General features: G+C 40.0%; 1 protein-coding gene across 4 annotated transcripts in view; it reads left to right on the top strand.

Annotated features, from left to right (window-relative positions):
* FCHSD2 (FCH and double SH3 domains 2) overlaps positions 1 to 22,886 on the top strand; it is a 303,187-nt gene that overhangs the window by 9,490 nt on the left and 270,811 nt on the right. For 2 of the 4 annotated variants that reach the window (XM_045484108.1, XM_045484111.1), the window contains exons 1-2: positions 1,720 to 2,206; positions 3,928 to 4,025. In XM_045484108.1, coding sequence (XP_045340064.1) covers positions 2,186 to 2,206; positions 3,928 to 4,025 — 119 coding nt within the window. In that variant the 5' untranslated portion in view covers positions 1,720 to 2,185. Of the gene's footprint in view, positions 1 to 1,719; positions 2,207 to 3,019; positions 3,130 to 3,927; positions 4,026 to 22,886 lie in introns of those variants that run through there. The other 2 variants (XM_045484110.1, XM_045484109.1) reach the window with 2 other exon arrangements.

Raw genomic sequence — 22,886 nt, forward strand, 5'->3', positions numbered from 1 at the left:
AGTAGAAGGAATTCTATTAATACAAGCCTGTGGGGCTGGTATTATATCCCCATTTTACAAGCCAGAAAGTAAAGGCTGAAAGCAGTGAGACTGACTAGCTCAAAGCCTCACAATTAATTGGTGCTGGAGCTGAGATTGGAGGCCAGCCTGGCTACCTCTTGCCTGGGCTCTAGCTGCTGCCCCACAGCTGTCGGGGAGTTGGGTCTCCACCCACTTATTCCATTGCCCCAGGCGTTCCCTGATGGTAATTGAGGACTCTGGTGAAGGGGTGACTTTTGAATGGCCTCAAGGAAATCAGAAAAAGCAAGCCTGATTTCCTGGTTCATACACAATCTAGCTCATCCATAGCCTTCTTGTACAAGAATCCAGGTAATTCAGTGTGAACAACCTGGGTTCAAGTTCCATCTTGAACCAATTTCTCGCCAATTGTGGCCTTGGGCAATATACTTGGGTCTCTCCAGGCCTCACTTTCCTCTTTTGCCTGACCACTCTTCTGAGAACAGGCGTCCGGTACTCCAACTTCTGATAAAACTGTGGGGCAATCTAGTTCACCCTTCGCACATCCATGTGGCTCCGGAAGAGGTATTTTCATTCTTCTAAGCAGCTCAAGAAAGGCTGAAAGGCCCCCAGATGGTCTGGATGTGTGGGGAGGGGGCTGCGTGGATGAACAGTCTCACTGGCAGATGAGGAAGGTGGAGCTACATACCCAGCTACATAGAGGCAGGCAGAGTGGACTGAGATCCAGAGGTCCTGACTCCCAGACACGAGTTCCCTCTGTTGCCCCTGCTGCCTCCTTTACTTTTTCTCACAGTTATCATTGGCAAAAGTTTATGACCCATAGAGTGTAGTCGTGTTGTGTGACCTACATAAAGTCTCCCCTCTTCTAAGGGTATTAGCCTCCCTATCTGTGAATTGGGGATACTGGTCTTAACAACCTCGAGGTTCCCTTCCAGCAGAGAGTCCGTGCTCTTTGACTTGAATGACCCGTACCAGAGAGCACTTTCTCCTTTGCAAGGCAACTAGACACCCCCCTGTCCCGCCCCCGCAACAGTCAGACACCTGCGGCCCGCTGAGAAAGGACTTGTCGATGCTCGCCCCCTTCATGCTTGCCTATTTGGCTAACCCATTCGCTCACCGGAGAGGGGTGTTTGAGGACCGGAAAGAAGTAAAAAACAGAACTCTCCTGAAGCTACAAGCATGCTACCCTCCGCCCCAAGGTAAAAACTTCAGAGTGTCGTCCTCCTAAACACACACACACACGGACACAGAAACGCTGCGGCCCAAAAACCTGTAGGAGGTGGGGGCGGCTTGTGCGCGTGCGTCGGCGCGGAGCTCTCTCCCGCCCACGTGCGCGGCTCCGACTGCAGGCGCGTGCCCGGACGGCTGGCGGGAAAGCGCGCGGGAAGCCCCCGTCTGGCTCCCAGTGTGGGGGAGGGAGGACAAGAGGCGTTTGGAACGTGCCACTCTCGGATAGAGGGGGGGGATTTTCGTGCTCCGCTAGCGTTTCTATCCCTTCTATTTCCCGACCGATCCGTTAGTTCCCCCCCGCCGAGATCCAGAGCCCCACGCCGCCGCCACGCTCCTTCCCTGCAGTGTGGCCCGGCCCCTCGAACCCAGCTGTGGACTGAGTTGTCCCCTCCGCCGCCGGAGCGGGGCGCTGCACCACTTGGTGGGGCCGGAAATTCCCGCGGCCTGAGTGGAGGAGCCGAAGCCGAGAGCGCGGCGCCGCCTTCCACCTCCCCGGGACGGGCGGGGGCGCTGGGCCCTGCGAGGGCTGGGCTGCCTGAGTGGGGGCGGGGGGCCGCGTCTGCTAGGAGCTGCGGCGCCGGCGGGCGGGGAGCCGGACGACGCTGCTGTTCGAGAGCCGCTCGGCGAGCTAGGAGACCCTGCGCCCCAGCTCTAGGGCCCCCGCCCCCTTGCGGTCTCCGCCCCCTTCCCTCACACACCCCCCGGGCCGTCCGAGCCCCAGGCCTTCCCGGCGCTCCTCCTCCTTCTCTTCACACTCGCCCTCCGACCCGGGTCCTCCAGCCGCCCGCCGGCCTTGCTCCCTGCCGGGGGAGTTCTCGTTCTCAGGCTCTCCTTACACACACAGACTCGCTTGCGGGGCCTCCCCTCCTCACGGCCCTCCACCTCCTCGTCCTAGCTGACGCCGCCGTCGGGGGAGGATTGATGTCCCTTCAGCATCATGCAGCCGCCGCCGAGGAAGGTGAGAGTGCAGCCAGGGGGCTTTGGGTTTGGGTGGGATGTGTCCAAGGGACGCGGCTGGGGCGACCCGCTGCGTCCCCTCCCCCTTTTCGCTAGGGGCCGTGACCGCCGTCGCCTCGGGCTTGTCACCGAGTTGCCGGCGGCTCCAGGAGGGGGCCACGCGAATGAGGTTCTTTCCGACGGAGGGGCGACCCGAGCTCGTCCCTTCCACCGCACTGGAGACCCCTAGACATCTCACAGAGTTTCGGGTGTGCATTTGTGTGCGCGCGCGCATGGCAGTGCTGCTCGCTGCAAAGTGCATTCTCGGGGCTGCACCGAGGGGAGGCGGGGAGCCCCTGCAGCTTTGCAGAGCCTGTGCTTGTGTGATTGTTTAGTCTGTGCCTGATTTGAGCCCTCCAGCTGCTTGTCGCCACCCTCGTCCGTTTGCAAATTTTCAGGGAATTTGTTTCTAGTCTTAGCCGTAAGGTTCGGCCTGCTTTTCCCACGGGGCGGCCGAGAAGTTGGACTAGTTACCGCCCCCCACCCCAGGGGAAAACAAGAAATTATGCCTTTCTCCCCCCGCCCCCAATCCTGCCCCGCCCCTCCAGCTAGGGGGCCTTGAGGCAGTGGTGCTGCTCCCGGAGAGCGTGAAATGGGCAGTGCGTGGCGTGTGCACGGCGATCTGGGCTTGGGGTGGGAGTGACGGGTGCTCCCGGTGTGTCAGCCGCTTCCCCCCAGCGCCCTTCGAGAACTGTTTCACTGTCCTCTTCCCTAGCGTTCCCAGGGGCTGAGGCTGTGTCCTTGTCTTTTTAATCCTGCAGATGGTTACTTAGTGTCTACTCTGGGCATTGGGTGGAGAAGGCTGTTCTGTCCTCCCCTCGTGGACAAACCTAACTCGCTCGTGTCTGCTTCTTTCTCTTTCTTAATCCGGGTTTCTCCAGTTAAGTGAGTCTTTTTTTCTTTCACACATGTACCCCCCACCCCTCCGGGTTAGCACGGCTCTGGTTTGGGGGGGGGGATTCCAGGCCCACTGTAACCTGGAACCCTGGCGAGAGGCACTGGCCAGCTTGCATTTGCTGTTCTGTTTGAAGTGGAGCCGCCACGGGGACCGGCTTGCTGGGGTGGCTTAAAAGCACTGCATATGCTGGAAGGTCACTTTTGCTTTCTCCTTTGTGAGAAAGAGATTGTGATTTGATGGGCTGTCAGCGAGTGGAGGGCATCATCCTGAGACACAGTGTGCTTTCTCGCAGCCATTATGGAATAATTTATGTAGTCAATTTATGCATATGATTTCATGATTGTGTAAATTTCGGTCCTTAGATATTAGGCATTCCTATACTCCCTTCTGCCATCTATACTCAGCTCACCTCCCCTGGTGGTAGAAATCTTTAAGTCTTTTTTGGAAGAAATAGAAGACAGGGCCTTTTAAAACTCTTCAGAAGATCTACTACATGTGTACTGAGCTTGTGCATGAAATGGAATGACTGGAAGCTTATTTTGCACTTATTCATTGTATAATTTTTATACTCTTTTACTTTTATTTAACCTTTTTCAGGTTATTTGCCTAGTTTTCTCATTAAGTATCGTCAGTAGAACAAAATAAGGTGGCTAATAATGGATTTATGGCCTTTACAGAAGTGAGCAAGAGTTCTATATTCTGACAAGTATTAAGTATTTTGCTTAATTAATTATTTTGTTGTTAAGGTTGCAGTAAGGCCTTCATAAATGTATGATATATTTTAGGTGAAAGTTACACAAGAACTGAAAAACACTCAAGTTGAGCAGATGACAAAACTTCAAGCCAAACATCAAGCAGAATGTGATTTGCTTGAAGATATGAGGTAAGATTATAGTAAATAGTTTGAGAACTTTTATATCTTTGTTTCAAAGAACCATTGAGTTACCAAGCCCCAGGAACTGATGATGGAATTTCCTTTTGGATTTCCTGCTTTAAGGCTTTTAGAGCTTTGACTCAGCTAGAAATTATAACTGGAACTAACGCAATGCAAACTTTTTTTCCTTTAGTGGGGGAACCTATGACTTACACATACTATCATGAAAAAACAAGGGTCTTAAAAGTTTATTAGTCAAATTATAATCATTGAAGTAGAAATTCTTAAATAGTCTTTCTACTGAATTGTAACATTTACTGACTTTAATGATTTCACATAGATTTTTTAACTGACACCTCTGGTTAATGGTTAATATCTGAGGGTGAGCCAGTCAACCTCAGATGATTGCACACTAACACTGTTTGTTAGAACATGACAAATATAATTTTGTCTTTGAACATTAAATTTAGTGGGAAATGTGTTTATCATATTTTGTCATTACCTATATTCATAATTAAGATAACTTCAAGTAGATAAACCATCTTGCCAGCATTGTGAAAATCAGTATCTTTATTGAGGGAAGCATGACTCATTTTACTGAAAGAAACACCACTCTTTTAATAATCCTGTAATACAAATTGACAGCTCAACAAACATATTTTTGAAAATGATGGGGGGGGGCACCTGGGTGGCTCAGTCGATTAAGCATGTGACTTCGGCTCAGGTCATGGTCTTGCAGTTTGTGAGTTTGAGCCCCGCATCGGGCTCTGTGCTGACAGCTCAGAGCCTGGAGCCTGCTTCAGATTCTGTGTCTCCCTCTCTCTGCTCCTCCCCTGCTCATGCTCTGTCACTTTCTCAAATAAACATTAAAAAAAAATTAAAAGAAAATAATGGAAGATAATTTGTGTGTTGAAACAGAGTGGCTGCAATTCTTATTTCTCTTTAGTAACACACTTATCAAATTGGAGTTGGGTCCGTAAGCTTTATCAGTTACCTATTTTTCCTGTGGTGCATAATTACATGTTAGTTTCATGAAAAATATGAACTGTGTGTAATAAAATTATATGTGTTTGGATACCTGAATTGTTTGGAGCCCAAAGGTTTAAAGAGCTTCTTTTTTCCTCCCCCATATTTAATTTAGGTGCTATTTGTGAGTATTTCTGCTGTATTTTCAGGGTTTCTTACTAAGGTATATAAAGTTAGTTGTATCCAAACTTGGATAAGATCAGTGTTTTCTGACTGAAAAGTATTCTGCATTTATTTCTTTTTGTTTTCCATGTGGCCACAGGGAAATTTTTACACTTAAATAATTCCTGTGTAAGATACATGAAACTCTTCAAATGGTTAAAAACTCAAAATTTTTAGCGTCTATTAAGTGAAATAAGCTATCTTAGTAGAAATTTCTAAATGAAGAAAGTAATAAATTTTCAGAAGCAATTCAGAAAGGCCAAATTAGTGTGTAAGTAAAGATCTTCTGTTGGGTCTGGATGGTCAGTGGTCCTTAAGTCCTGCTAATTATATCTTCTAGAGATTTCTTGTTTACATTCTTTTCTGTTTTTCCCCTATTGCCTATACCTTGGTATAGGAGCTTATGGTCAAGTATAGGGATACACAGTCACTGCTAAATTGATATAGTTTGGTGTGCTATTATTTAGTTGTTTCTATTATTGCTGACGTATCACATTTCACTTACGTTATTTCAATAATATCCTAATTCTTGCAGTAGTGTTCTCATATTTTCTAGCCCCACCCCCCCATCTCTCCTTTTATGTCTGTCTTCCACATTGTCACCAGCTGGCTTTCTAAAAATGTTGTTTGGGATGCCTGGGTGGCTCAGTCAGTTGAGCGTCTGACTCTTGATTTTGGCTCAAGTCATGATCCCAGGGTCGTGGGATCCAGCCCTGTGTCAGGCTCTGCGCTGAGTATGGAGTCTGTTAAGATTCTCTCTCACTCTGCCCTGCTCTCCTGTGCGCATGCTCATTCTCTCTCTCTCTCTCTCTCTCAAATAAAAAAATAAGATAAAAACAGTTTATTTTATATTGGGTTCTCTGTGGCCTTTTGGATAAAGATCATACACCTCGTTGTAGCATATATGGCCTTCTGCAACCTAGCCACAAGCTTCCTTTCCTGGCGTAATACTACCATTTCATGCTTATTCATCCTTCCTTCTTAATCTCCTTGCCCTGGCAACTCAGGACTTCTGGTTATCTAATTGTGCTCTTTACATTCATGCCTTTATATATGCCAGTCTCCTTGCCTGTTGATACCCTTCCTCCTACTTTTTCACCTGGCAAATTCTGCTTACCACTAAATTTGCAAGTTTGTTCTTTGTGATCTCAAAGAATTTTGATTTTGCACATGCTTCTGGCTTCCCCGCTCATGTGAACTCCTTGAAGTGAGAGGCTAAGTCATTTTTGTATCTTTGTACCCTTTTAGGCTGGCAGAATTGTTAAATGAATGTAACTGGTTATATTTAAATGCACCTTACTTGTTTTTAGGTGAAATGTTTTATTGTTCTTTTGGTAGGGGGCTAGAGTGGTGTCTGTTGAGCTTGTGTTACACTTTGATTCATGTGGGCTTATTTATTTGTTTATTTATTTATTTATTTATTTATTTAAAAATTTATTTATTTTGAGAGAGCGAGCAAGTGAGTGAGCAGGGAAGGGGCAGAGAGAGAGGATCCCAAGTAGGCTCTGCACTAAACAGTGCAGGGGCTCGAAGTCACTAACCATGAGATCATGACCTGAGCTGAAACCTAGAGTCAGACGCTCAATCGACTGAACCACCCAGGTGCCCCTCATGTGGGCAGTTTAAAACCTACCGTGCTATTTGATGTTGAGTATATCTATATTTACATATACATGTAAATACAGAGATGGTTGGTGTTCTCAAGGATTAATAGAGTCCTTATTCCAATGAGTCAGTGTGTTCTTCTTTTATGTTAAATTATTGGAATGAATCCCTTCACTCCTATATAGTTGTGAGCAGAATGCTATATTACCTCCTAAAACGTGAATTTAGGTTTCTAACTTAATGATAATATTTCTCAATGATAATATTGAATTGGAAGTTGAAAATTGTGTATTGTTGGTATTTATAATAACTTTAGTTGCTTGAGGAAGGGGGTAGTCTGCCTTTCTGGTCTGTCCTATCAAGTCAAATGGCATTTTAAAAATTCATTAGAAACCTCTGAACTTGGGTTCAGATGTATAATACAGTATGTATTATATTGTAAAAGATCTTGCCTGCCATTTTTCTTTCTTTCTTTTTTTTTTAAGTTATCTCTATTCCAATCTGGGACTTGAACTCACAACCTGGGTATTAAGAGTTGCATGCTCTACCGACTAAGCTAACCAGGCACCCCTGCTTTTCTCTTTCCCAAAACCCCACAAATAATAGTCCTTCTCACCAGTGCCCCCTCTCCCCCATCAGTGTTATGTTCAATTTAGGTTAGTGTGAATCACTAAAAAGCAAATAGCTTTGTTTTGCTTTTCTTTCTTTTCTTTTCTTTTCTTTTCTTTTCTTTTCTTTTCTTTTCTTTTCTTTTTCCTTTCTTTTCTTTCTTTCTTTCTTTCTTTCTTTCTTTCTTTCTTTCTTTCTTTCTTTCTTTCAAGATTTTATTTATTTAAGTAATTTCCATACCCAATGTGGGGCTTGAATTCACAAGCCCAAGGTCCAGAGTCACATGCTCCTCTGACTGAGCCAGCCAGGTACCCCAACTTTTCTTAATATAAAAAAATTGATAGTAGAGAAAAATTTTTATGACTTTAAAAAAAAAAAGTGAAGAAGAAGGAGACCACAATAATTATTAAGCTGTAAGTAGGAGATGTAATAGGAGATATCATGTGTTAAGCTCTAAATAGGAGAATTTCATGCTGGGTTTTGGCTAGTTTCCACTCCCTTCCCCCACTTTTCATCTTCTGGAATTTTGAAGGGAGGAAACCAATTATGATACAGTATTTTTCCTTTGCTCTCCTCCCCTTCTTCAGTTCATTTGTTCCAGGGATGTATTTGGAAGCTGGTGTGTTCGGAGTAAAATTTGAGAAAGAAAGATAAACTCATTTGTTGTTAATCAGGGACATTGTTTTGGGGAGGCTTTATACTGAAGTGTTTCCTGTTGGCTTTTTCTGTCAGCTGTACATAAGCACACTTTACTTTCTTTTTAGTTTATTATTTTTTTTTCTCTTTGCTTTCTAAGGTGACTTATAAATTTCTAAGTACTACAGCCTGTATATTGTTTATTAATATTATATATTTAGTATTGTTTATTCTTATGATTTGCTAAGTAGAGTCAATAAAGAAAGTTCTTTGCAGGGATTCTGAATATAAAGAACTAACTTCTTAGCAGACATTTTTTAGGAGGTCATTATATAATATGGCAAAATCACAGAATTATAGAGTCTGATTGATACTGTCCCATTTGTTGATGAAAATGGAAACTGAGGTGCAGTGAGATGAAGTAAATCATATTGAGGAAAAATGCTATTTCTCTATTTTCTAGTCTAGTGCATGATCCCCTCTATTTGTATTTCCCAAGGTTTTAATCAAGGAAATCATTATAGGTCCCATTTCTTAAAAACATTTTGCCTATCAAAAAGTACATTTTAACTAATAATTTGTTTTCTTATTTTTTACTTTTCATACGTCAAGCTGTAAATCAGCTTTGAATCACTATTTTAAAACTACTTACATGAATCCAGACAAAGGCAAAGATACTTGAAACTTTACCTCAGAGAAGGTTGAGTATATGGTTTCTCACAGATGTTCTGAAAAATGGAAACTGGCTCAAGAAGCACCTGTCTTTCTTTGTAGACACCTGGAGGTCTGGCGACCTCAAGTGAGGAATTACTGTGCTATAGGTTCTCTTTTTTAACCTGTAGGTTCATGGAACTCACTGGGGATTGGATTCTTGTCTGTTTATGGATGCTCTTTTTTTTTTGTTGTCTCAGAGACTGTTCGGTCTAAAAGGGAACCTTGGAAGTAATCTGGTATAGACTTTTTAAAAAAGATTTTTATCTATCTATCTGTCTATCTATCATTTATTTATTTTGAGAGTGAGAATTTGTATGCACATGTGTGTGCACGTGTAGGGAAAGGAGCAGATAGAGAGGGAGAGAGAGAATCTCAAGCAGGCTCTGGGCTGTCAGCACGGAGCCTGACATGGGGCTTGATCTCATGAACTGTGATACATGAACTGAAATCAAGAGTTGGATGCTTAACTGACTGAGCTACCCAGGCACCACTAAGATTTTTATTTTAAGTAGTTTCTATATCCAGCATGGGGCTCAAACTTACAACCCCGAGATCAGTAGTTGCACACTCTGTCAATTGAGACAGCCAGGACTCTTTTGAGAACAGTTTTCTTGAGACATAATTCACATACCATACAATTAACCTATTTAAAGTTTTTTAGTATATTCATGGGGTGTACAACTATCAACACTTTAACTTTAGAACATTTTTGCTCCCCCAGAAAGAAGTGCCGTATTTATTAGCAGTCACTTTCCATAATTTTCTCCAGCCTTAAGCAGTTACCTTCCCTGTCTATAGAAATGGAATCTGTAAAAATGGAATCAGACACTGTGTGGTCTTCTGTGACTAGCTTTTGCTTAGCCTAATGTTTCCAGGGTTCATCCATGTTATAGCATCAGTGCTTCATTCCTTTTTATTGCTAAATAATACTCTGTTGTATGGATATACCATCACATTTTATTAATCCACTTATCATTTGATGGATTTTTTGGCTATTATGAATAATGTTCCTTTTGAACACTCATGTACAAATTTTGTGTGGATTTCATGTTTTCATTTTTATATACCTAGTAGTAGAATTGCTAGGGTCATGTGGTAACTCTGTTTAACTTTTTTTTTTTTTTTCCTGTTTAACTTTTTGAGGAACTTTCAAATTGATTTCCAAAGTGGCTGCACCATTTTTTATTCCCACAGCAATAATGTCACGAAGTTTCCAGTTTTTCCATATCCTTGCTAATGCTTGTTATTGTCTGTCTTTTGATTATAGCCATCCTAGCAGGCATGAAGTGGTGTCATTGTGGCTTTTATTTGCATTTCTCTAATAGCCTGTGATATTGAGCATTTTTTCATATGCTTATTGGCCATTTGTATATCTTCTTTGGAGAAATGTCTATTCAGACCCTTTGCCCATTTTTAAACTGGGCATATATATATATATGTGTGTGTGTGTGTATATATATATGTATATATGTGTATATATATATATATATGTATATGTATATACATACATATATACATATATATGTATATGTATATACATACATATATACATATATATATATATACACATATATATATATGTATATATATATATATATATAAGCTATTTGACTTGCAAGTATATACTATATTTGCACTATTTTTCCCACTCTGGAAGAATCACCTAAAGTGATTCATACGTGCACTAAATTTTGAGAATTACTTAACGTGGTGGAAAGAATAAGGACTTTGAAGGTAGACCAGAGATTGAAACCCAGCTCTGCTACTTACTATTTGGGTGATCTTGGAGAAGTTACTAAGGTTCTCTGAGCCTCAGATTTCATAAATGTAAAACAAAGGTAATGCCGACCTGCTTTTCTGCAAAAGTTAAATGAGATATGTGAAATGCTGAGCATGGTAGATCTTTAGCACTGGTAGCTACCATTGTTAGTGGAAATTAGAACCTGGGAAGGATGTTGTCTTATTCAAGGTGACAATGGAGGTTATTGTGTTTCATTAATTCTAAGAAGCACGGTTTTATTTTATTTTTTTCCATTCTTCTGAAATCCAGATACATCTTACAATTGCTTTTGGCTTTGATGTAGTTGTCATTGTCTCTTCATGCATGGAACTTGCAGAATACGTATTGGCAGGCTTGGAAGAAAATCCCAGAGATAATGGTGGGAATACAAATGTTGGATCACCCGGGATTTTGATGGGACAGAGGATGATATTGTGTGGAAAACTATAGGTTTTCAGTGACTGATTCAAAAAAGTGATTCAGAAGATCTTGACTCCGAGTGTGACCAGTTCATGCACCAATTTATTTTATCTTTTTAAAATTACTGACAAATTATCCTAAAAATCTGACTAAATAAGCTTAAAAGCACTCTTTTAATAAGTATAAATAAAAATTGTAAGTGTTAGGGTATTGAATCAATTTAGTTGGCAACATTTTTTCTTAGTGAAACATAAGGTGTCTTGGAATGTGTATTTTTTAATATGATGAAAACTGGAAGTAGCAGATCAGATACTGGACCCAGGTCTTTTTTTTCATTCATTCAAAATCATATTGCTTTTCAATTCAGAGAATTGAATTCAATTGAATTTGAATTCAATTCAAATGAGAACTTAAAAATGATGTAAATCGTGAGAGGGAGCATTTTTAAAAATAGGACTGCAGGGGCGCCTGGGTGGCGCAGTCGGTTAAGCGTCCGACTTCAGCCAGGTCACGATCTCGCGGTCCGTGAGTTCGAGCCCCGCGTCGGGCTCTGGGCTGATGGCTCAGAGCCTGGAGCCTGTTTCCGATTCTGTGTCTCCCTCTCTCTCTGCACCTCCCCCATTCATGCTGTGTCTCTCTCTGTCCCAAAAAATAAATAAACGTTGAAAAAAAAATTAAAAAAAAAAAATAGGACTGCAAGGGTGGCTCAGTCAGTTAAGCATCTGACTTCGGCTTACGTCAGGCTCTGTGATGTTCACGAGTTCGAACCCCACGTCAGGCTCTGTGCGGACAGCTCAGAGCCTGGAGCCTGTTTCGGAATCTGTGCCTCCTTCTCTGCCTCTCCCCCGCTTGTGCACTCTCTCTCAAACATAAATAAACATTAAAAAAAAGTAGGGCTGCAGGGAAAAAGATCAAGTGGGACCATACTTAACATTTCTTTGAGAGGCACCTGAGTCGCTCTGTTGGTTAAGCGTCTGACTTCGGCTCAGGTCATGATTTCAGTTTGTGAGTTTGAGCCCCCCCCCCCCCCCCCCCCCATCGGGCTCTCTGCTGTCAATACAGAGCCTGCTTTGAATCCTCTGTCCACCCCCTCTCTCTGCCCCTCCCCCCTCTCAAAAATAAATATTAAAAAAATATTTGGGGTGCCTGTGGTGGGTTCAGTTGGTTGGGCATCTGACTTTGGCTCAGGTCATGATCTCACAGCTCATGGGTTCAGGTGCCGCATCAGGCTCTGTGTTGACAGCTCAGAGTCTGGAGCTTGCTTTGGATTCTGTGTCTCCATCTCTGTCTGCCTCTCCCCCCGCTCATGCTCTCTCTCTCTCAAAAATAAATAAACATTAAAAAAAATATATTAAAACATTTTTTTGAATGAAAAGAAGAAAAAAGAGTACCTCATTTTATTTATTTATTTATTTATTTATTTATTTATTTATTTATTATTATCTTTTTAATGTTTATTTTTGAGACAGAGAGAGAGACAGAGTGCGGAGCAAGGGAGCGGCAGAGAGAGAGAGGGAGACGCAGAATCCAAAGCAGGCTCCAGGCTCTGAGCTGTCAGCACAGAGCCAGATGTGGGGCTTGAACTCATGAGCTGTGAGATCATGACCTGAGCTGAAGTTGGATGCTTAACTGACTGAGCCACCCAGGTGTCCCAAGAGTACCTCATTTTAAAATGAAAGGATAGCATGGAACTTCAACTGACTAAATGAATTTATGTTTTTAATATATACTTCCACAGTATGGTCAGTTCTGGAGGGGAGACTAAGAGTAGGAGGTACAAACTAGGCAGAGGAGGAAATAGGAAAATATAATTTGAGAGTCTGTTTACTAAAACTTTTTGTCACAGACCACTGCTTACTTGAAAGAGTCAGGGTTTTAACAATACCTTTTCCTGTTGCTATTTAATGGTTTATGAACTCATAAGCCATTCATTGTCCATAGATCCTTATATGCTCCTAAAATGTGAAGATTTGTTTCTGGATGGGATGGCTGTTGCAACCCACAGCCGGAGTTCACATTTATAGATTTGAACAGGGGATACTTTCATGAGCCAGATGGAATTAAACTAAGGCCTAGTAATGAAAGTTACCCACCACTTGGGTTAAAAATAGAAGTGTTAGAAGAATTTTTGTGTGCACTTTTTTTTTAATTTGTTTTTTTTAAGCATACCCAGATATGTAAATATGAGAGATGGTGAAGGTGATCTTTGTGGTAGGATAGCTGTGATATATTAGAATAAGCACAAATTTAGAGGCATACAACCTGAGTGTGAATCCTAATCTTAATCTCTTATTAACTGTGTGACTTTGGCCTTAAGTCACCACAGGTCACTTAAACTTCTCTGAGCCTCATGTATCTTATCTGTAAATTAGTAATAATTATAGTAACTTATGGGATTATTTTGATAATTAAAACAAAAGTAATGCATATAAAAGCTCTCTTGCATAGTATGTGGAACATAATAGATGTTAAGTAAATGCATGTGGATTGTAATTTTGTTAAGTAATTGAGAACATCAATTCAGAATTATAGTCTGTGACTTACTCATCCCTAACAAGTTAACTTGTGGGTTAAAAAATGTAGTGAGCCTCAAAGATAAATTGTTCAAATAATTCTAAAGAATTTCTTTCACCAAGTTCAGTAGTGCTAGTTTCCTTCCATTTTTCTCTGTCAGTAATGATTCTTCTCATGATTGCTGGATGGCTTCTGCAACTCCAAGCATAATAATCTCGAGACAACAGTGTTAGTGGAGGATGGGGAGGGAAGAACAGTTTATGGAAATTTTCTCTGCCTTCCTCCCCTCTTTATTTCCTCTGGAGAAGGTCATTTCTACCAGAAATTATCTGAATAGACTTTCTCTTATGTTTATTGGCTGAGTCTGCCTCATTTGCTTGTTCATGCCTAGCTGTAAAGGAGGCTGGGAATATGATTATATTCTTGGAGAGGTGGTCTTTGCCAGCAAGAAGTAAGGTATTGGTGGCAGTAATATGGCTTTTGCCACATTACTGTTTTGCCCTGTTTGTCACAGGGACCCATTTCTAATTTACTTCTAGTGTTTCCCATAAAAGTATAAAAAAATGTGTTGGGGTTTAATTGTGAAAGATGTAGCTGGATTTCCAGATGTCCCAAACAGACTAGAACCGCTTGTATCCCCTCCTACCAACTCCTTTTGAAATCAGTGTCTTAGGTCAGGAGTAGGTTTTTGTATTTGCCATAGGTAATGGTCCGATAGGCCTGTGGCCTCTTAGGATTCTCAGCGATACAGGAGTGATTAAATATCTTGCCTCTTTTGGTCTTCTGATACGTAGAGAAATGGTGGTCTAAGGGCCTCCCAGGCAGTTGGTTTTTGTTTTTGTTTTTGTTTTGTTTTTTGCTGAACTATTTTTACTTCTAAGGTGAAAGCATTAGTAAGTAGTGAAGTGGCTAAAATGAAAACAGGGAAGGACAAAAAAGAGCTAGAATTACTCCTAGCTGAATAATTTGCCCCTTAATGATTGAGGATTGGAAATTTAGTCTTGGAAATACAAAGTACTGGAAGAGGCCTGTGATGGTAAGTTGATGTTTTTCTTTGTAAATTTTTTGAATATTCATTTGAATCCTGCAGATGCCGTTCTGTTTTATTGGTGTCAGTCTTCAGGAATGATCTGATGCATGAGCAAGAGTTAGTTTCTGAGTCTGGTTTGTGCTGTCTATTCTTCAGTGACTAATTTGGGAATTAGGCACAGAAACTTGTAACCCTGTCTTTTGTTCCATTGCTACAGATTTCCTGTCATGCGTTGGTCAGGGCTAACTTAATAAAACTTTGGCTGGTATTTTTATTTCATCTCATTGTGTCTTCACAGTATTTCTTGGTCATGCTTTATTTTAACATTCCATTTGATCTTTTTTTTTTTTTTTTTTTTTTTTGGCATTCACATAGGAGTGTCTTGTCATCCAGATGTTTTCTGTTTTGTGAACTTTGACATAATCCCAATTCAAAAAGAAAATGTTATTTCTGGTATTGTGAAAAGTGTCACCATGTCTGTGGCTCCACAGGAAACAATTGGGAGCATATATTCCTTGATTATATTTTAGTGGTATTTGTTTTTCCCCAATGGTGGTTGGAGAATAGGGATTAGAGGCAGAGACTTTTTATTGTATACCTTTTTTTGTATGTTTTGAATTTTGAACTATGTGAATCCTACCTACTCTCAAAACTAAAATTAAATGATTTAGTATTGGTAAACATTTAGCTTTTAGTTTTTAGTGAAGTTACTTCTATATTTTACGTTAACACACTTTGCAGGTTATTTCTAATATTAAGAATACTACAAATATTAAGAATACTTGATAGGGGCGCCTGGGTGGCGCAGTCGGTTAAGCGTCCGACTTCAGCCAGGTCACGATCTCGTGGTCCGTGAGTTCGAGCCCCGCGTCGGGCCCTGGGCTGATGGTTCGGAGCCTGGAGCCTGTTTCCGATTCTGTGTCTCCCTCTCTCTCTGCCCCTCCCCCGTTCATGCTCTGTCTCTCTCTGTCCCAAAAATAAATAAACGTTGGAAAAAAAAAAAAAAAAGAATACTTGATATATAAACTTATTTTCATAAAATGACTTGTCTTCACCTGGTTGTAGTTTGGAGTTGGGGAAATAGTCTCTGTGTACTACTGTGTTTCTTTCTTTCTGTATTATGGAATTGTTTTATTCCAAAACAAGTACACATATTAGGTGGTTAGATTCCTGTCCAGCCTCAAATTTTATTTTAGCTAACTTTATCCAAAGGTTTTACATTGTAGTCATAATTAAAAATATTATTTCTGTGGTAATATGTATTTTGCATTATTAGTCAACTCTTTCCATGGGGGAATTGTTTTCTGTTTTACTATAGAGGTGTTTTAAAAGTTTCCTCAGCTATATTGAGTTAATTGAATATTTTTAGTACTGCTTTTTCTTCTCTTGCATTTTTAGCCGGACGTCTTTCTGTTTTTCAAGTGGTTGTTCAAGGTGTTACACCATGCATCTTTAATTCATCACTGTATACTTGGAATTAATATTATACCACTCCACCTAAGACACTTACGGGTCCAGTTTTGATTACTTCATTCCAGACTTTGTGCTGCATACCTTATTTATTTTTTAAGTTTATTTATTTTTTGAGAGAGAAAGAGAGAGGGAGTGCAAGCGAGCAGGGGGGACAGAGAGGGGGACAGAGGATCCGAAGCAGGCTCTGTGCTAACACTACAGAGCCCAATGTGGGGCTCTAACTCCCGAACCATGAGATGATAACCTGAGCCGAAGTAGGACACTTAACTGACTGAGCCACCCAGGCACCCCTATGCTGCATACTTTATAAATGCCATGATATGTTAGTTTTTCTTTAAACACACTTATCTTTTGAAGAGATTAAGCCTAGAAAAAAGTCTTTTATATTTACCAATTTTGACTTTTCTTTCCTTCCTCAGACCACATAGGTTTGAGTTTCCATCTGGTATCATTTCCTTTTGGGCTGAAGAACTTCCTTCAGCATTTCTAGTGCAGTTCTACTGGTGACAGTTCTCTTAACTTTCACTTGTCTGAAAATGTCTTTATTTTATTTTTCTTTATTCACCTTCATTTTTGGAAGGTAATTTTCGCAGGATCTTGAATTCTGTGTTGACAGTTGGGTCACCCCATTGTCTTCTGGCTTTTACTGTTTCTGATGAGAAACCATACATATATACACACACGCACACACACACACACACACACATATTTATATACTTGTTTTCCTCTGTGTAATGTACCTTTTTTCCTCTCTGATAGTGTCGTTCTTCTTTATCTTTGTTTTTTTGCAGTTTGAATGTGATGTGACTAATGTATCTTTTTATTACTTTGCTGGGGGTTCACTGAGCTTTTTGGATCAACAAATCAGGGAAATTTGGGGCCATTATTTCTTCAAATTTTTTTTCTGCCCCATTTTCTCTTTTTCCGTTTTTGGATTCCAAGGATATGCATATATTAAACTGTCTGATAATAATCTGTGTTCTTCAGAGTGAATAGTTTCTGTTGATCTGTTTTCTGGCTCATTGGTTCTTTATTCTGTAATTTTTTTCCTTAAAAAATTAAAAAAAAATTTTTTTTTAATGTTTATTTATTTTTGAGACAGAGAGAGACAGAGCATGAACAGGGGAGGGTCAGAGAGAGGGAGACACAGAATCTGAAACAGGCTCCAGGCTCTGAGCTGTCAGCACAGAGCCCGACGCGGGGCTCGAACTCACGGACCGTGAGATCATGACCTGAGCCGAAGTTGGCCGCTTAACCGACTGAGCCACCCAGGGGCCCCCAAATTTTTTTTTTAATAAAAAAAAATTTTTTATTTTTATTTTAGAGACAGAGAGCAAGCAGGGGACAGGGGCAGAGGGAGGCAGGAGAGAATCTCAAGCAGGCTCCACACTCAGTGCCGGGCCTGATGCAGGGCTTAATCCCAGCACCTTGGGGTCATGACCTGAGCCAAAATCGAGTTGAACGTTCAACCAACTGAGCCACCCAGGCACCCCTTTTTCATTTTTATTTTTTAGGATTTTATTTTTCAGTAATCTCTACCCCCCCAATGTGGGGCTTGAACTCACAACCCCAAGGTCAAGACTCACATGCTCTACTGACTGAGCCAGCCAGGTGCCCCTCTTCTGTAATTTTTAGTCTATTTTTAAGTCTATCCGGTGAAGTTTTCATTTTTGATAGTGTACCTTTAAGTGGTTGAACATATTTATAATCACCATTTTAAAGCTCTAGCCTGCTGTTCGCAACACTGGAGTCATATTGTGGTCTGTTTCTGTTGATTGCTTCCCTCCACTCCCTCATTATGGGTCACGCTTTCCTGCTTATTTGCATATCTAGTAAGTTTTGATTTGGATTTTGTGGATGGTACATTATAGGAAGCCTCAATTGTGTTGTCTTTCTTTAAAGAGTGTTGAAATTTGGCGTTTCCACTGAAAGCCTGAGTGCCCAAGGTGTGCAGAAATGTCTCCATTCTGTCTGAACTACAATTCTGTTGTCTCCCAGCAGTGTGCAGCTTCTGGTATCTGTTCAGCTCTCAGGCCTGCAACAGTAATTCTCATGGAGACTCACTCAGGCTTATATGTAGCTTGGTACTCAGCCAAAGATGCCCAAGGAACCCCCATGCAGATTTCTGGGACCACCCCTTCTGCATTGTTGCCTGTTCTCCAGTATCCTGTCCTCTATAAAGTCTAGCCACTCCACTAGCCCAGGACTCTGATTTCTGCATCTCAGTTTGGTGAGACCGTTATGCTCGGCATAGACTTCACCTCCCTGTGATGCAGTTGGGAAAGTTTCCCAGGCAGAAAGCTGGGGCAGATGTTGTACACATCTCCTGTACTGCCAGTTGTTTCACTCCTGAAAATAGTAGAGTCATATGTTTTGTCTAATTTTATAGCTGTCACTCGAGGAGGGCTAGTCTGGTACCAGTTACTTCATCATGTCTAGGAAAAGTCCATTTCTCAGATGTGTTAGAGGAAGATACTTAACTGTATTTAAATACGTAAGATTATGTATTTATGCATGTTTAATATCTGTGTAATCCTAATTAATCTTGTGCTTTTAGATGTAGGAGTTTGGATATTCCATGTATAAATGTATTCTGTAGCATGGGAATTTTTTAACAGCTTTATTAAGATATAATTCTTAAACCATGTAATTCACTCATTTGAAGTGTATAATCCAGGGGCTTTTAGTATATTCAAAATTGTGCATCTATTACCACAATCAATTTTAGGACATTTTCATTACCACAAAAAGAAACCCCATACCCTTTAGCCATTACCCTTCCCCTTCCCCTCATTTGCCCAGCCTTAGGCAACCACTAATTGCTTTCCATAGATTTACTTGTTTTGGAAATTTCATGTAAATGGAAGCAGTTGGCTTCTTTTACTTAGCATGATTTTTTCAAGGTTCTTCAGTGTTGTAACATCTATCAGTACTTTATTCCTTTTTATTGCTAAATAATATTCCAGTACTTAGATATACCACATTTTATTAATCCATTCATCAGTTGATGGACATTTGGGTTGTTTCACTTTGGCTGTTATGAATAACTCTTTTATGAACATTCATGTACAAATTTTTTAATGTACATGTTTTCATTTTTCTTGGGTATATGCCTACGAGTGGAATTGCTGAGTAATATATTAAGTCTGTGTTTATTCAAGGAACTGCCAGACTGTTTTCCAAAGGGACTATGCCATTTTTCATTCTCACCAGCAATCTGTGAGGGTTTGATTTCTCCATATCCTTGTCCACACTTGTTGAACATTAATTATATCTCAGAGCCTCCCAGCAGCAATGTATTCTATAATTACAATTGTTATTATTATTATTCCCATTTTATAGATGAGAAAACTGAGGCTCGTAGTGGTTAAGTGTCTTGCCCACGATCAGAACTAAGAAATGGAAGAACTACATTTGAACCTGGGTGTATCCCTGACTTTTAAAATTTAAGTTCTTTCTCTCATTGAAAACTGTCTTTAAAGGCATTTGATAATAACAGTTGAAATCGAGTGAAATTTTCACAGTATTTCCATGTATATTTTCTTAGCCTTTATTAGATCTTGGTAGGAATCCACGGAACATAGGACCATCTTTTCCCTGGTTTTTATAGCTGGACTCAGTTTTTTTGAAAGTTAGAAAACAGATGTCTTTCACTTGGGATTATTTTAAATAATTGGGGGTACACTATTTTCAGTGCCTACCATGTCCAGGCATTGTGGACGGAGTATGGTATCTTGTTTCAAGAACTACTACTTAGAATAGATACCAAAGAGGGGTGTAAGATTCAATGCCTTGCACATCTTTGAGTCTGGCTGATTAGTGTAGGAGTGGAAGAAGATATGTGATCTGGAGTTTCATGTTTTTTTCAGATCCAGGCTTGTTGAAGGATTGTGTGAAACACTGAACTTCTAGGGAATCTCTTAGCTCTTCTGATAATTATATCAGGTTTAGGTTATATTTTGAGATACTTCCATAGTCAAAAATGCCTTTTCTGTCTTTTTTTAATGTAAATTAAGACCAGGCAGTTTTGTGATAACTGAATGAAGGATGTAACAGTTTCTGACCACCTTGCTATTCTGACCACCTAACTATGTTTATTTTTAACTTTTTGGCTGTGTACCTAAAATAAAATATACTCCAGAAATAGCTTAGAATCAGCTTATTTTGGGTGAATGAAAATACTTTATATTAGTTAGTAAACTCACTGTAATAAAAAATAATTCTTGACATGTTTGAAATCAGTAAGTTACAAAAGTTATTGAAATGTTTCTTACCTAAAAAATAAACTGCTGTTAGCGAATTACATTGCTTCATTTTGTATAGCTATATAGATGAGGACAGATATTTTTCTGAAGAGAATAATAATCCTAAATTTACTTGCAGGAAAATGCCAGATTTTCAGAGTTCCATAGTTTATAACAATATAAAGAATAATAGTAACAAATTATAATACTTTGTTAAAATTTAAAAAATGGATTTGACAATGCATGTTTTGTCAGTGTGGGGTCTTTTGTCATTGATCTAGGTCTAGTCTTGATATATTAGTACACATATATTAAAATTCTTCAAACCTCCTGTATGTTATACATCAGTAACATTGTAAAGAAAGAGAAAGCAAGAAAAAAGACCTCAGAGTTTATTTTTATGTAACTCTGCCAGGCAGAAGGCTGTGAAAGTTTTATGATGTATCTTTTAAATGTACAGTGTAATTCAAGGATAAAGAATAAGATGTTTCTTGCAGTAAAGATTTTTAAAGACAAGTAATGTAGTAAAAAATTATGTGTTAACTTTTACGTGCATTCTATAGAAATAGCAAAAATTTTCATTTGATTAAAATGTTTGATATGTTTTCTGCCAGGATCTCGAAGGAATGTGTGTTCCACTTTAATAAAAGATTATCTGACTAATAAATGTCTCTGACTTTTTTTCCTGGCAAAGAAAACTTGGCATCCTTATTTGGGTCTTAAACTTGATATATCATAGATGAAAACTTTTAAAGTCATGGTGTTCAAAGGTGAACTTGATTACACAGATCTCCTGACAAGATGATTTTGGCAACTTGATGAATACCGACTAATCTTTTTAAAAATATTTTTTTAATGTTTATTTGTTTTTGAGAGACAGAGACACAGAGTGTGAGCAGGAGAGGGTCAGAGAGAGAGGGAGACACAGAATCTGAAGCAGGCTCCAGGCTCAGAGCTATCAGCACAGTGCCTCATGAGGGGCTCAAACTCACCAACAGTGAGATCAGACCTGAGCTGGACGCTTAACCAACTGAGCCACCCAGGCGCCCTGTAATTTTTTTTACTTGATAATACAGTTTTAGGTCTTTTATCTCCCCCAGGTCTTTTGTGTGTGTGTGTGTGTGTGTGTGTGTGTGTGTGTGTGCGCCATGATCTCAATACTTTTGAAAAATGAAAGGACATAGTAATCTTCTATCATCATGAAATGTTTACTAACTTGACCTAAATACTCTTTGAAGGATGTTATGATAAAAAGCTTTGGAAGATGTCTTGTGACTCTCTTTATCTTAGGGCCTATTATGACAAACTTGACTTCAGTTTCTCTGTGATAAAATTATCTCTTTCCAGGTAACTCAATTTGAGGACATTATTTCTCTTTATTTGTAGTGTATCAAGAGCGAAAGGCAAAGAAGTTCAAAAATGCCCAATTAAAATAACTCAGTTGGTCAGCACATACATTTACTAGAGAAAAAGCAGCTTTATTTAGACTGCATTTGATCAGTCTGAGAGGTGATATTCCCCAGCTTTCGTGATGTTGGAAAGTGGGTGGGAGAGGAAAGGATGGTTATGTGATGAGGAAGATGATAGAGCTTTTTCAGATTCCTGAATATTGCCATCACAATGTTATAACATTGTCTTCTTTGAAATATTTTGAATTCTCAGAATTAAACATAGCTTTAATTAAAGGTAGATGCCAAGAAATGCATTGTAGAAGTAAGAGTCACCTGTGTACTTTACAACACGGCAGATGCTTAGTCCTTCTCTTGAGATTCAGAGCTGGTAGATTTGGAGAGAGGCCTGTGCACATGCATTTTTAAAAGCATAGTTGGTAATTCTCATTTGTAAGTAAGGATGAGAACTGCTGTTCTAAGAGTTACCAGTTTAATATGCATTTCAGGCTTTCTTCCTTAACTGAGGCATTCCAGGAAATATTTCCTTGGATAATAGATACTGCAGGAGAGGTGGATTTCCAAGATATATAAAATAATCAATTGGGTAATCAACCTTGAAAAATTAACAGTGGATTCTTTGTAGGTTGAAAATGTCAGTGAAATAATTTTTCTAGTTTATTTCATTTAAAAAAATATTTCTGAGAGAGAGAGAGACAGAGTGCGAGCAGGTGAGGGTCAGAGAGAGAGGGAGACACAGAATCCGAAGCAGGCTCCAAGCTCTGATCTGTCAGCACAGAGCCCAACAAGTGGCTTGAATTCATGAACTGTGAGATCATGAACTGAGCTGAAGTCAGATGCTTAACCAACTGAGCCACCCAAGCGCCCCTCAAGTTTATTTTACTTTTAATGCATCTGTATTGGGCAAATAAGACAGTGGTGGTTTGGCTTGTTATTAGGTTATTAGGTGTTTTTCTCCCTTTTTATGTGCATAATTAAAAAACTACATATATAAATATATAAATTATTCTTTTGTTTTTGGTGAGATAAGGACAGATGAGTAGTTTTATAATATTTTGATTTTCAAAGTGTGTTGCCTGGATTAGTAGTACCAACTGGGAATTTGTTAAAAGTGCAGTTTCTTGGGCTTTATCACAAACCTGCTGAATCATACATTCTGGGAGTGGGACCTAGAAATCCGTGATTTAACAAGTCCTTTTTGGTGATTCTCATGTATGTTAAAGCTTGAGGACCACTGTTATAATAACT

The sequence above is a fragment of the Leopardus geoffroyi genome, chromosome D1 (genome assembly GCF_018350155.1).
Source record: "Leopardus geoffroyi isolate Oge1 chromosome D1, O.geoffroyi_Oge1_pat1.0, whole genome shotgun sequence".
In the NCBI taxonomy this organism is placed as follows: Eukaryota; Metazoa; Chordata; class Mammalia; order Carnivora; family Felidae; genus Leopardus; species Leopardus geoffroyi.